Source organism: Meles meles, chromosome 7, assembly GCF_922984935.1.
Source record: "Meles meles chromosome 7, mMelMel3.1 paternal haplotype, whole genome shotgun sequence".
NCBI lineage: Eukaryota > Metazoa > Chordata > Mammalia > Carnivora > Mustelidae > Meles > Meles meles.
In genome coordinates, this window is record NC_060072.1 from 18,656,548 (window position 1) to 18,668,940 (window position 12,393).

At 45.1% G+C, this 12,393-nt stretch overlaps 1 protein-coding gene across 1 annotated transcript in view; it reads left to right on the forward strand.

The window, feature by feature from the left end:
• The window catches only part of PAH (phenylalanine hydroxylase), a 69,101-nt gene that overhangs the window by 18,430 nt on the left and 38,278 nt on the right, over window positions 1-12,393 (forward strand). The window contains exon 3 of the mRNA XM_046012589.1: window positions 1,701-1,884. Within this exon, the coding sequence (XP_045868545.1) occupies window positions 1,701-1,884 (184 nt within the window). The remainder of the gene's footprint in view (window positions 1-1,700; window positions 1,885-12,393) is intronic.

Genomic DNA, 12,393 nt, shown 5'->3' on the forward strand with positions numbered 1-12,393 from the left:
ATTATAGAATCAATCAAGTTTGATTCTTTTATTTTATTTATTTAAATGTTTGGGATAACCCCTATTATTTATTTGTTTTAAGAAAATGTAGAGCATATTCCTTGGTTCCCTTCACAAAGGGCAGTCTGTAGATGAAATCAGACTTTCTGAATAAGAGTTGAGGGAAACTGGAAGGGGAGATGAACCATGAGAGACTATGGACTCTGAAAAACAACCAGAGGGTTTTGAAGGGGTGGGGGGGAAGGGGTGGGAAGTTGAGGAACAAGGTGGTAGGTAATAGGGAGGGCACGTACTGCATGGAGCACTGGGTGTGATGCCAAAACAATGAACACTGTTATGCTGTAAATAAACAAATAAAAAAAAAAAAAAAGAAGCAGACGACTACCATATATTTAAATTTGAGGATCAATTTACATAAATGACTTTTTCTTTTTCATGACAAAACTGATGATAGCTAAAACATGATAGCCAAAGACATGGAAGCTGAGTAGCTTTAGCGGCGGCTATTTTAATAAAACCCACATATACATGAATGTTCCCTTCTCAATCAAGCCTCATGTGTCCACCTTATTTAGTTCTACAGTTTGTCCTCACTGCCCCCCCCCCCCCCAGGACTGCCTAGCCCCTTCACCATGCTCTGCTTGGTGTTTTTTTTCCCTTGGGCTTTTTCATTACAATCATTACAAAATAATACATAAATCAGTTAGTTATAGTTTATGTTTGTTATTTGTCTCCCTCAATTTAAATGTAAGCTTTATAAGGGAAACTATCTTGGTCTGTTTTGCTCATTGATATATACCAACCACCTGGAAGGATGATCAGTACCTGGGAGGTACTACCTATATTTGTTGTATAACCTGAATAAAAATTAATTATATAAAAATATGAATGATAGTTATACTACCATTTTTATACTAGCTAATTTTTACTGAGCATTTACCATATACCTGGGGTTATGCATACACATGTCAACCAATGCTCCCAACACATTTATGAAGCAGGTATCATTAATACTGCTAAATTACAGATGGAAAAACTGAGCACTAGAAACATGAGAGTAAATTGTCTAATCTTATCATCCATATGAGAACTCTGATTTAAACCCAATAAGCCTGATTCCTGGGGATCCTAGTTAAGCTGGGCAATGTTGCTTCTGTATTATTAATTTACTGAGATATTATTATTGAGATTCCAGGGGATTTCATTTGGGAAAGGAGGTTTCCCTGTGTATACATTTTTACCAACTTCTGCCCTAGGCATTTGGACCAAACCAAAACCCTAGGTTTGCAACTCTAAGCCTTTAGCAGATTTCTGTAGCATTTGCACTTTTTCCTCCACCTTTTATTACTTGGTTTTGCACAGACAAGTAAATAACTTTTGTTATTTTAAGGACTTTCTTCTACTCTTATATATATAAAAAAAAGTCCTGTTCTTTCTCTCTCTGCATTTTATTGTGTTACGTGTTTTGCTCTGGTTGTGTGTGTGTGTGTGTGTGTGTGTGTGTGTGTGTGTGTGTGTTTAAGTAGGTTCCAGCCCCAACATGGGGCTTGAACTCACGACCCTCAGACCAAGACCTGAGCTGAAATGAAGAGCTGGATGCTTAACCAACCGAGCCACCCAGGCCTTCCTCTAGTTGTGTGTGTTTTGCCTGTGTTAATTCCAGTGACTGTCCCCTTCACACTCCCACTTCTCTTTTCCAGGAGAATGATATAAACCTGACCCACATTGAATCCAGACCTTCACGCCTAAAGAAAGATGAATATGAATTTTTTACCTATCTGGATAAACGTAGCATGCCTGTCCTGGCAAACATCATCAAGATTTTGAGGCATGACATCGGGGCCACTGTCCATGAGCTTTCTCGGGATAAGACAAAAGACACAGGTAAGGAGCAGAGGGATTTTGCAACACAAGCAACTTGACATTCTCTTCAAAAAGTACTGGCAAGGGGCGCCTGGGTGGCTCAGTGGATTAAGCCGCTGCCTTCGGCTCAGGTCATGATCTCAGGGTCCTGGGATCGAGCCCCGCATCGGGCTCTCTGCTCAGCGGGGAGCCTGCTTCCTCCTCTCTCTCTGCCTGCCTCTCTGCCTACCTGTGATCTCTGTCTGTCAAATAAATAAATAAAAAATCTTAAAAAAAAAAAAAAGTACTGGCAAAAGTAGTGTCTATTCTTGTAGACCACGGCAGGGGACTAAGCTGGAGGAAGTATGTTAGGGACCTAAAGGAGTACCTAGCATTTTAGACATTTAATAAATGTGCTTTTTTTCCCCACTTCCTTAAGGTAACTATTCCTTCTATTAGTAATTTTATTTCTCTTGCTGTAATTTTATATATTCTAAATTTTAGCAATCATGAATAAAACCATTATGAACATTCATATATAGGTTTTTGTGTGGATATGGGTTTTTAACTCATATGGGTAAATACTTAGTAGTGTGATTGCTGAAATGAACTGTTTTCTTTTTTCCTCAATAATCAAAACACTTTGTTCTACTATTAAAGTTTTTTTTTTTTTGCCAGAACAGTGAAGACTGGGACCTAAGATGATTTCAAACTCTGTAGCTGAAAATAAGATTTTAATTGGCAGAGATGCCTTAAAATGAGAGAAGACCCACTTCTTTGTACAGACCATTGAAACATTTTCTAAAAGATACCTGCAAAGCCTTCCTAGGAGATCTCTCTTCTCTTCCTCCCCTTGTCCTCCTGTGGCTGTTACCAAGACAGGGAAGTTTATTCCCGGATTCTGCCCCTGCAGAGCATAGAAAGCCAAGCCCACGGGCTCAGGTCACTGAAGGGCAGGCACTTGGAATTCCTCTTGAGATCAACGGTATTTGCCTTCCTTCCCTTCCACCTCCCGAGCTGCTTCACTGATGAACGCCTTCTCTTGCTTTTCCGGCCACCTGCTCCCAACAGGAGCCGCAGGCCCTCAGGACAAAGGGCCTGCCGGATCCTGGGGCAAACTCTGCCTCTGCTTAGAGCAGGTGGAGGCTGGGCCAGCTGGGGTCCTGGGATAGGAAATCAAAGCAATTGACGAGCAGGCAGGCAGCTCCTTGGGGAGCCAGGGAAGACATATGTAGATCAACTGAAGGGCGGGCAGCCTGAACTGGAGGCTCAGAAAGGAAGTTCTTAATGGAAACGTGCAAGAATAGTTAGGAGTCCAGACTCCAGAGCCAAGGTGCACTACACTGGGTGTGACTTTGGGCAAATGACTGAAGTTCGCAATCTCCCACTGTTTCAAATGGGGGAAACAAGAGTCGGCCTCATAGGATTAATGAAATAATTCTGGTGGAGCATCGAGAACCATGCAGATGGTGATTAAGGGCTTAATAGATGTTCTCTATTCTTACCGTTATCTTCATTGTTATTACAAATCATGACCCCAGCACAGGAGCCGTGAAAAGCCAGCCTGTACACAACAACTTTTTCAGAGATTCTGAGAACTGCCAAATGACCTCAGAGGTCGTGCAGCCCAACAGACCCTTTAATTTTTCATTGTAAAAGACTGAGGCCATGACTTGCCTTAAGGCACAGAGTGAATTCTGTATGGTTACGGGTAAGCCTGTGTCAAGCACCACTCTGCACCAGGCATCGTGATAGGGGCTGGGGGTAGAAAGGCTCAACACTACCCATTCTGAAGGTGTTCACAGGCTAACAAGGGTGAGGAGACACCCAGGTGAATAGTCCAGGGACAGGTGTGATGAGGGCAGGTGATGGACTCTGGCAGGGGGCTGGCCAGATGTCAACTGAGTTGACACATGACTTAGTGAAGACAATCCTGGTAAGACTAACCCTTGAAAACAACACGTGTCTCATCTCATTTATTCATGTGGTTGATCATTCCAGCCCCTACTGGCTGTCCACATCTGACACAGTTTCCTGACCCCAGTGTCCATGGAACAGAACGGTGCTGAAACAACACAGTCTTGCCCCAGCAGAGAGGGGTGGTTCTTTGGGTTTCTTGGTTTTGTCACCTGGAGTCTGGGCCCAGAAGCAGATCCTTCAAAGGAAAACAACCATCCCTTTGCAGAACTGTTCTTTCCATGGGACTCAGTGTGAGAATAATTAGAGGAAGAATATCATTATGGTAGATCTGAACCTTTGGTTCTTTCACTCGACAAAAATGCCATTTCTTTTGAGGGGCTCAGATATCAGGAGCGAGTTTGACAGCAGGTTGAAGTGGGAGAGCTGAACCCCTCGAATCAATTAGGCTAAACCACTTTCCACTCTCGTTTTTAAACCATTCAAAAGGCCATGTGGGTGATAGAAAATGAAAGTTTCCAGTTTCTTAATTGCTAAAGGTCCCCACCCAAAACAGCTTAAGGGAAGGTTAATTATGGTGACATGTTAAAGAAATCCCAACTTTCTAAAATGCCTCCTGGAGAAGCTGATGTGACTTTAATAGGATTTTAATCCAGAGAGTCTTTTGAATACTTGAGGTCTATTCTCTTGCTACCCTCTCTCCTGATGACCTCAAATCCTTCTTCAACCCAACATGAAAGAGCATTAATATCTTCTATCGATCAATCTACTAATCCTTTTACCTTTCCCTTTGAGTCTTCTGCATGACATTACGTTTAGAGGGGGATGGAAAATTCCTACATGGAGGCAGATTGCAGCCAGGAGAAGCAGACGGACAGACTGATTTGGCTAGACAGAGGTATAGGATTATCACCTTTTGAGAAATTTATCCGATTGGAATTATTTTTCCAAGAGCAAATGGACATCTGGTGGATTTTGTTCAAGCTGTGGTAATTATAAGAGTCCTGTGGTAGAGGCAAAGGGAGTCCACACTGCCAGTATGATCGTATTTTCTGTGGGGGGTGGAAGGCTAGCTATCTATTTTTTCATCTATCTATCTATCTATCATCTATCATCTGTCTACCTGTCTGTCTGTTTGTCTATGTTTCTACCTGTTTGGCCTGGGGGCACTTACAGTTTTGTCTTTTTTTCTTTTCTTTTTAAAAAATATTTTATTTATTTATTTGACAGAGATCACAAGTAGGCAGAGAGGCAGGCAGAGGGAGAGGGAGAAGAGGCTCCCTGCTGAGCAGAGAGCCCCATTCAGGGCTCTATCCCAGATCCTGAGATCATGACCTGAGCTGAAGGCAGAGGCTTTAACCCACTGAGCCACCCAGGTGCCCCAGTTTTGTCTTTTTTATTGGATCGATTCCTGAAGCAGTGATTGAGGGAAATAGTTACTGTGAGAAGACAAGAGCAGCATCCTGGCATTCATTCCTTCCCCCTGCTTCCAGCCCGGCAGTCCAGCCCTGATGGGCAGGGCCTGGATAAGGCTGCAGTCTCAGATCAGTTGTTGGGGGAGGAAGACTAGAATTCCTTGGAGATTGTGGGCAAGATGGTACATATATCTGTGCATGCATATTTTTAAAGAGTGATTTTCAAAGGGATCATAGTTCCCAAGGAGTTGAAGACCCTTAGAGAGAAGCTGCTTAGGGCTGTAGGGGTTTCCAGATGGCTGAGGGGACGGGTTCCCCATTCCCATTGCCCGTGCCCACCTTTCCTCTCTCCCTGCCTCTGCTGTTCTGTTCTTTGCTGCCATCTTCCCTTTGTCCTCTTCATGGTTCCAAACCTACTCCTGTGCATTTCACTTTGCCCCAAGGGCACCTCTCAGGGCTGAAGGTGCTTGTTTGTGGCCCTGGGCCTGCAGGAGACCAAGGATATGCATGTTTGTAAAAACACCCAGGATTGACAGCCTTTTTCAGTCCACCTGGATGCTTGCTGGGTGCAATTGATATCATAAGTCATGACAGCTGGGCATGAGACTTTTGCTTCAGCAGACCCACAGCTAAGAGGATAAACCAAAGCAGGGGGTGTGTACCAAGCCTGGAGCTGAAAGCAGAGTTGGTATTGTTGGTATGGGGCTCGCTCCCTTGCAGTCTGTTAGAGGCAGCTCAACTCACTGGCAAGGGACGATCCAAGGCGAACATTATTTCTAGAGCCCACTCCATTTGCCAGGTCGCAGGGCTTCAAGCTAAGGAAGATCATAAATTTATAAGTGGTCTCTCTTTCTAAGAGGGATCCCTTATTTGCATGCCCAATCCTGTGTTTTCAAAGTTCTTTTCTATTCGGTTGTTTCGTTTAAGCTTTGCAACAGCCAACTCAGATAGCTAGAGCGAGAAGATAATGGTATTCTCATTTTCAGTATTAGGAAAGGAGACACAGTGCTCCTTGGAACAGTGAGGTTTCCACAGTCCATGCGGCCCTTCAGGTTTACCCTGTTAAATATATTTTCTCTGTGCGACAGGTGTGATTGGAGGTAATAAAAGAATATGTAATTGTAACATTGTAACAATGTTGATTTGCCATTCATGTTGGATTGAGGGAGCACCATAGTGACGCAGAAAAAGCCAGGAATTTAGAGTCAAGAATTAGGACTTGGACTCCTCTTCTCTGAACTGCCAGCTAGATTTGAATCCCATCTGACCACCTGACAGCTCGGTGACCTCATTATCTCTTGTTTCTCATATGTGAAATAGAGCTAAGACCAACTTGGCCACTTTCTAAGGCTTATGGGGAAGATCATGCAAGATACTCTGAAGGTTATGGTGTTTGATGGCTTGAGCTTGCTTGAGTTGAATAGCCCTTGAACTTACACATCCTTAACCCTCAGTGGGGAGGGGCTCTATGATCCACAACACCAGCCAACTATTAGGTTATTTGACACCACCAGCTGTGTAGGTATGGACCGTGACTAGGCTAATCTATAAGGAGTTGGTGACAGTCACACCCTCACTGGGTCCAACCTTACCTGGCAAATGGGGATACAACTTCATGTGTAGGATGATGTGAGGGGTGCTGGGAATGACCGGTCACTTCCAAATCTTACTTCCTGTGAATATGCTTTTGAAGCATATGCTTATCAACTTGTCTATGTGTTGTATTAGCAATAGTACTGGTCTAAAAGATAGAAGGCCAGCTGCTCATGTAGGTTCCTTCCTTCTTCCTCCCTCCCTCGCTTCTCACTTACTTCTTTCTTTTCTTCTCCTCTTCCTTACCATTCTGGCAACACCCATGACCCAAGCCAGTATCCTCTTTTTTGTTGTTGTTTTCATTCTCTTTGACATTTTTGTAATCCATTTTTAACCATGGATTAATCATTTTTTATAGCATTTAGCCATGGATTAATGATTTAATCCATGATACCCCTGGAATTCTCTCTTTCCTTAGTATTTTATAAATTATGTTGCTCTTACTTATTAAAATCCTGACTTTTGAGGGTTTCTTTCTTTTTCTTTTAGTACTCCCTCTCAAAGACCATAGTCAGCTTTCCCACCTTCTTCTCTTTCATCCACATTTATGTTCTAATTCAGTTGATCACTCATTTGTGTAACTTACATTCATTGGGTACCCATTCAGTGTCAGCCACAAGATAAGGATGCAGTAGGGAAAAAAACCAAACATGGTGCCTAGACCCACGTGTCTTATAATCTAGTAGGTAGTTTCTATGTGGCATGATACACGCAGGAATAGGAAAGTATGGGTCGCAACAGGAGCACCTAGGAGGTACACTGTTGGGCATGGTAGTGAGAAGGGAGTGCAGGGTCAGGGAGGGACACCTGGAAGAAGACAGACGTGATATGCAAGAGGCTTTCAATGTATTCTGTTTGTCTTCATGTAGATCGTCCGTAACTCTGGTTGTAAGTGACAGGTACTCAGGCTAAGTTACAATGTAAGCTTTCAGAAACCAGAACTTGGTATCTGGAGATATAGTGGACAACTTGCCAGTAGATATGTTTATAAGATACGTGACATCTTCACAAGGATATTGGGAGGATAGTTCCAGTTTAGGATGGTGATTGGAATGAAGGATGCTGCGGATCAATCTTTTATTTTTTTCATGATTTTATTCATGATATTATTCATGATTTCACACATACCCATTCATTCTTTCCACCATCAATTTATTTCAGCACACTTTTATCTCTTCACTTTAGGCTAAGGCCCTTGTGTTTGTCTGGTTCTCATTCTATTTTAACATGTGGATGAAGAGATCAAATGCTTTGCCTGTCGCATCACTGATAAAAGCAAGCCCTGAACCCACCACTCCTCTGCTCTGTCCAGGAGGAGGAAGGAACTAGCTTGACACCAACAGCCAGAATTTGGTTCACCCGTTCTTGCCAAGACCTTCCTGAGGGGCCTCCCTTCTCTGGAAGAAAAACAGAAGCTCCTTAAAAGAGAGAAATAAAACTGCCAAAAGCCTTCAACCTGCAGGTTGTTGGTGCACTACCCTTCTCCTTTGGGGGAAGCTGTTGGGATCAGCACACCAAAGCTTCTCCAGGAGGCTGGAGGCCATTGCTTCAGAGGAGACATCCAGGAGCCTGGAAAGAGGGAGTGAGAACACCCTTCTATTTTGGGCCCAGGAAAGAAGGATTTATTGCCCTCCCTGAAACAGGCTGGAGGCAGAAGTCTGGGGCAAGTCTGGGTGCCTTGCTGGCTAGCCCCTGGGGCTGGCGGATGTCTGCTGGAGGGAGGGGGTTCATGGGACTCAGCCTGCACCTTAAACTGCTATAAATTTAACAGGCCTTCTCTGACCCACTGATCAGGAAGCAGGCTCTGCCAGGCCTGTGGGGGCCTCTTACTCAGGAGCACTCCTAAGCTAGCCACCCCTCGGCGTCCAGGCTGAGCAGTTGACCCCGGCTTAATGAGACCACAACGTGGGTGTCCAGGGTCAGTTGTTCTGCAGGCTGCTTCCCTTGGAGCCAAATCAATATTTATTAATGATCTGCCCCCCTCCAGTGCCTCTGACTTCACAGAGGGCCTCTGTTGCCCCAGCCTGCCCAAGTCATTCATTAACGCCAAGCCCAGCGGCCTGTGAGGCGGTCGAGGGGCCCACAGAAGCCAGCCCACCGCAGAGATATTTGCAAAGGTCATTAATGAGCTAATCTGATTAAACTTTTCAAGACGAAGGCCTGGGTCGCAGGGGTCAGTCTCTCTTCCCAGCACTGTGCCAGGGTGGGGGAGAGGCCCACCACTGCCATTGAAGAAGAGAAAGGAAATGTGAAGTTTCTACCCCTAAACCCAGGGAAGCTTGGGAAGGGAGATGGAGATGGAATGACGGTGGGGAGGACCTGGGGCTCCTCTAGGGATTTTCTCCAAGCACTTTCGATTCCTGCTTTGGGTGCTCGCTTCGGCAGCACATATACTAAAATTGGATCAATTCCTGCTTTGGTCGGTGACCTCCTTTCTGTCTCCAGGTGGGAGATCAGGAATCTAAAATCAACCCTCCTGCTGCCCCCCACCTTATTCTAAGCCTACCTAGCGGAGCGGTTCTTCAGAATCCTCATTTCACAGTAAGCACAGTGATCTTAACAAGTCCCTTCTGCCTTCAAGCCTCAGTTTGCTCATCAGAAAAGCAGAAATAACGTCTACCCCCTAGCATTGCTTTGAGAATTAAAACGATAGAAGTAATACGCTTAGCATAATATCTGGTGCATCCTACGCTCTCAAAAAATTGACTTCAAAGGGAAAAAAATAGCTATACCTTTTGCTGGCAAAATTAGAAGATCCCAGGTTGATAGGTACGAACTCTGACCCTGCCACCAGTGGCCTCTGAGACCCTACTTAACCAGAGAAGTGTTTCTGGGTTTTCTGTATGAGGTTCAAGTGTAAGGCTGGGAGATCAACTTCCTGTGTGCGGGTCGGTCGCTTCTCACCCTAACCAAAGAAGCAGGCCAGGGATTGGCCGCCTCACCCATTTCACAGAGGAGAAGCCAAGAACCTCAGGAAACAAGTCACTTGCTCAGAGTCACAGAGTTTGTGGGTGGGAGAGGTGAAATGAACACAGACCTGCTGGCTTCATGTGCACACACTTTGCACAGGATAAGGTGTAAGCTTTGCAGCTGGGCCTGCAACCAATCCACCTTCCCAGGAGATGCTCAGCCTCGCCAGCTCTTGGGCCGGGTCCATCTTCAACTGCAGATGAAGGGCCCTGCCTTCTGCAGGACACCTGCTCCATCAAGGGTGGGGAGGCAAGAAGGACTGGCATCTACCAGCTGTAGGCTTCTGCTGTTCTCTGAAGAGTAGCCATCTGTCTGTCCTTGGGGGGTTCCAGCCTTCATCTCCTCCATTTTACCCCAATCTTCCCTTCTGTCTCCTGCTCTGGGGACTTCAAGCTCCGGCATCACACAGGAGACTAATGGTCTTACAGGTACATAGAAACAAATACAGATATGTAGACATAGGGACATGCAGTACTTTGGCTTCTCTGAACTCTGAGACACACACCTACCTGCATATATAAATATGTATGATATATGTATGTAAATGTATGTGCAGTATTGGAAGAAATAAATATGATAGGCTCTAAAACAAAGTGTAGGCTTCATACAAAAAGGCAAATGCTTGGCCCTGTTTTGTTTTGTCTGGGGTCCTCCGTAGTCTCCTTTCCTTTTTTTTTTTTTTAATCTTGGGATAGGGCCCCTAGCCCCTGCCTGCCATTCTTCCAACTATCCTCCATTACATGGTCTGTGAGCTACAAATGGCATTTCTATTTTTTTTTATTTGTTTATTTACAGCATAACAGTGTTCATTGTTTTGGCATCACACCCAGTGCTCCATGCAGTACGTGCCCTCCCTATTACCCACCACCTGGTTCCTCAACCTCCCACCCCTGACCCTTCAAAACCCTCTGGTTGTTTTTCAGAGTCCATAGTCTCTCATGGTTCATCTCCCCTTCCAGTTTCCCTCAACTCCCTCTCCTCTCCATCTCCCCATGTCCTCCATGTTATTTGTTATGCTCCACAAATAAGTGAGACCATATGATACTTGACTCTCTCTGCTTGACTTATTTCACTCAGCATAATTTCTTCCAGTCCCGTCCATGTTGCTACAAAAGTTGGGTATTCGTCCTTTCTGATGGAGGCATAATACTCCATTGTGTATATGGACCACATCTTCCTTATCCATTCATCCGTTGAAGGGCATCTTGGTTCTTTCCACAGTTTGGCGACCGTAGCCATTGCTGCAATAAACATTGGTCTCCTTTCCTTTAGTGCCTGGGTCACTTCCTGTGCTTCTTGGCCACACTGAGGAAGTGAACCATGTAGGGACCTTGCTTCCCCCATCCCCAGCAACCAGAACTTGCCTCTCTTGGGTCTCATTTCTTTAAGCCTTGCCCTGCTTTCCAAGGTGATGGCTGGTGAACTCCTTCTCTTAGTTGTGAGCCTAGCCTGAGTCTTCTTTCTACCCCAGATGACACATAGACATTACACAGTGTCCTCTGGGAGAGGATGCCTTAGCCTCAGGTGAGGTCTGGAGAGGGGACAGGTGAATAGATCCAAAGGTAGGGCTGCTGTCTGGGAAAAGTGTGTACCACGCTTGTCACCCCTTGTCACTTGGCCTTCTACATGATAATAATGATAATAATGGAACCAATTACTTAAAAACACTTGCTGTGTGCTACGCATGGTTCTAAGCACTACTCACCCATTAGCTCATTTACTACTCACGTACTCTGAAGGCCATATTATGGTTATAGTCATTTTACTAATGGGACACTGGAGGATAGAGGTTAAGTAATTTTCCTGAAGTCCCAAAGTTACCAAGTAGCAGCGGCAAGATTTGGACCCAGGCGATTTGGCTCTGAAATCTGTATAATTAGCCACCAAGCTTTGCCAGTTCTCCAGCCTGGCTGTGTTCTGGGTCTTTTCTGGTTGGTGACAAGGCTCCGAAACTACCAGAGTTCCCTGGACAGGGGTTAGTGCCCCCACGGTCTTGCATTGCTGCCTGGGGGGTCCCTCATAGTCTCTGTGACAAGGACTTGGGGCTTGGTGGGCTGTTCCCACATTCGTCTCCTCAAGACTGGAATCCTTTGAGGTTTTGCAATCTTCTCATATTTTTTGACTTTTTTTTTTTCTTTTCTGGGTTTGTCTGAACTAACCCATTGGTCCAACTAGTGTTCTCCCTTTGGAGGAGCTAAAAATCAAAACAGAAAAACACCCCGAGCTGAAAATACGCTGGTTCTGCTGCCCTCTGGCGTTCAGTAGGGAGACGGCCGCACACACAGCTCTGAATCCCGTATCTGTGAAACAGAGCCTTGTTCCTTCCGTGAGAGGAGAGAGAGAAAGGGGAGGAGCAATGCATTTTGTGCTCAGTATTCCCAGAAGCAAGCAAGATGGGCATACTGCATGAACTAGAAGCACATCTTTCACATGCCCTCTGGCCAGCCTCAGCCCTTCACAGCATTCTGGTAGGACTCGAAAATACAAAACCCGAAAAGGATTACAGCAACAAGTGAATCCAAGGGGAAACTGATGCCCAAGATTAGAAAGCCTGTTAGTATCGGACCTTAACTGTGAACGAGCTTCTGACTCCAGTCTCCCTTCTCTCCTCTTCCTTTTCCTCTCCCTCCTTCTCCTCCTCTTCTTCCTCCTTTCC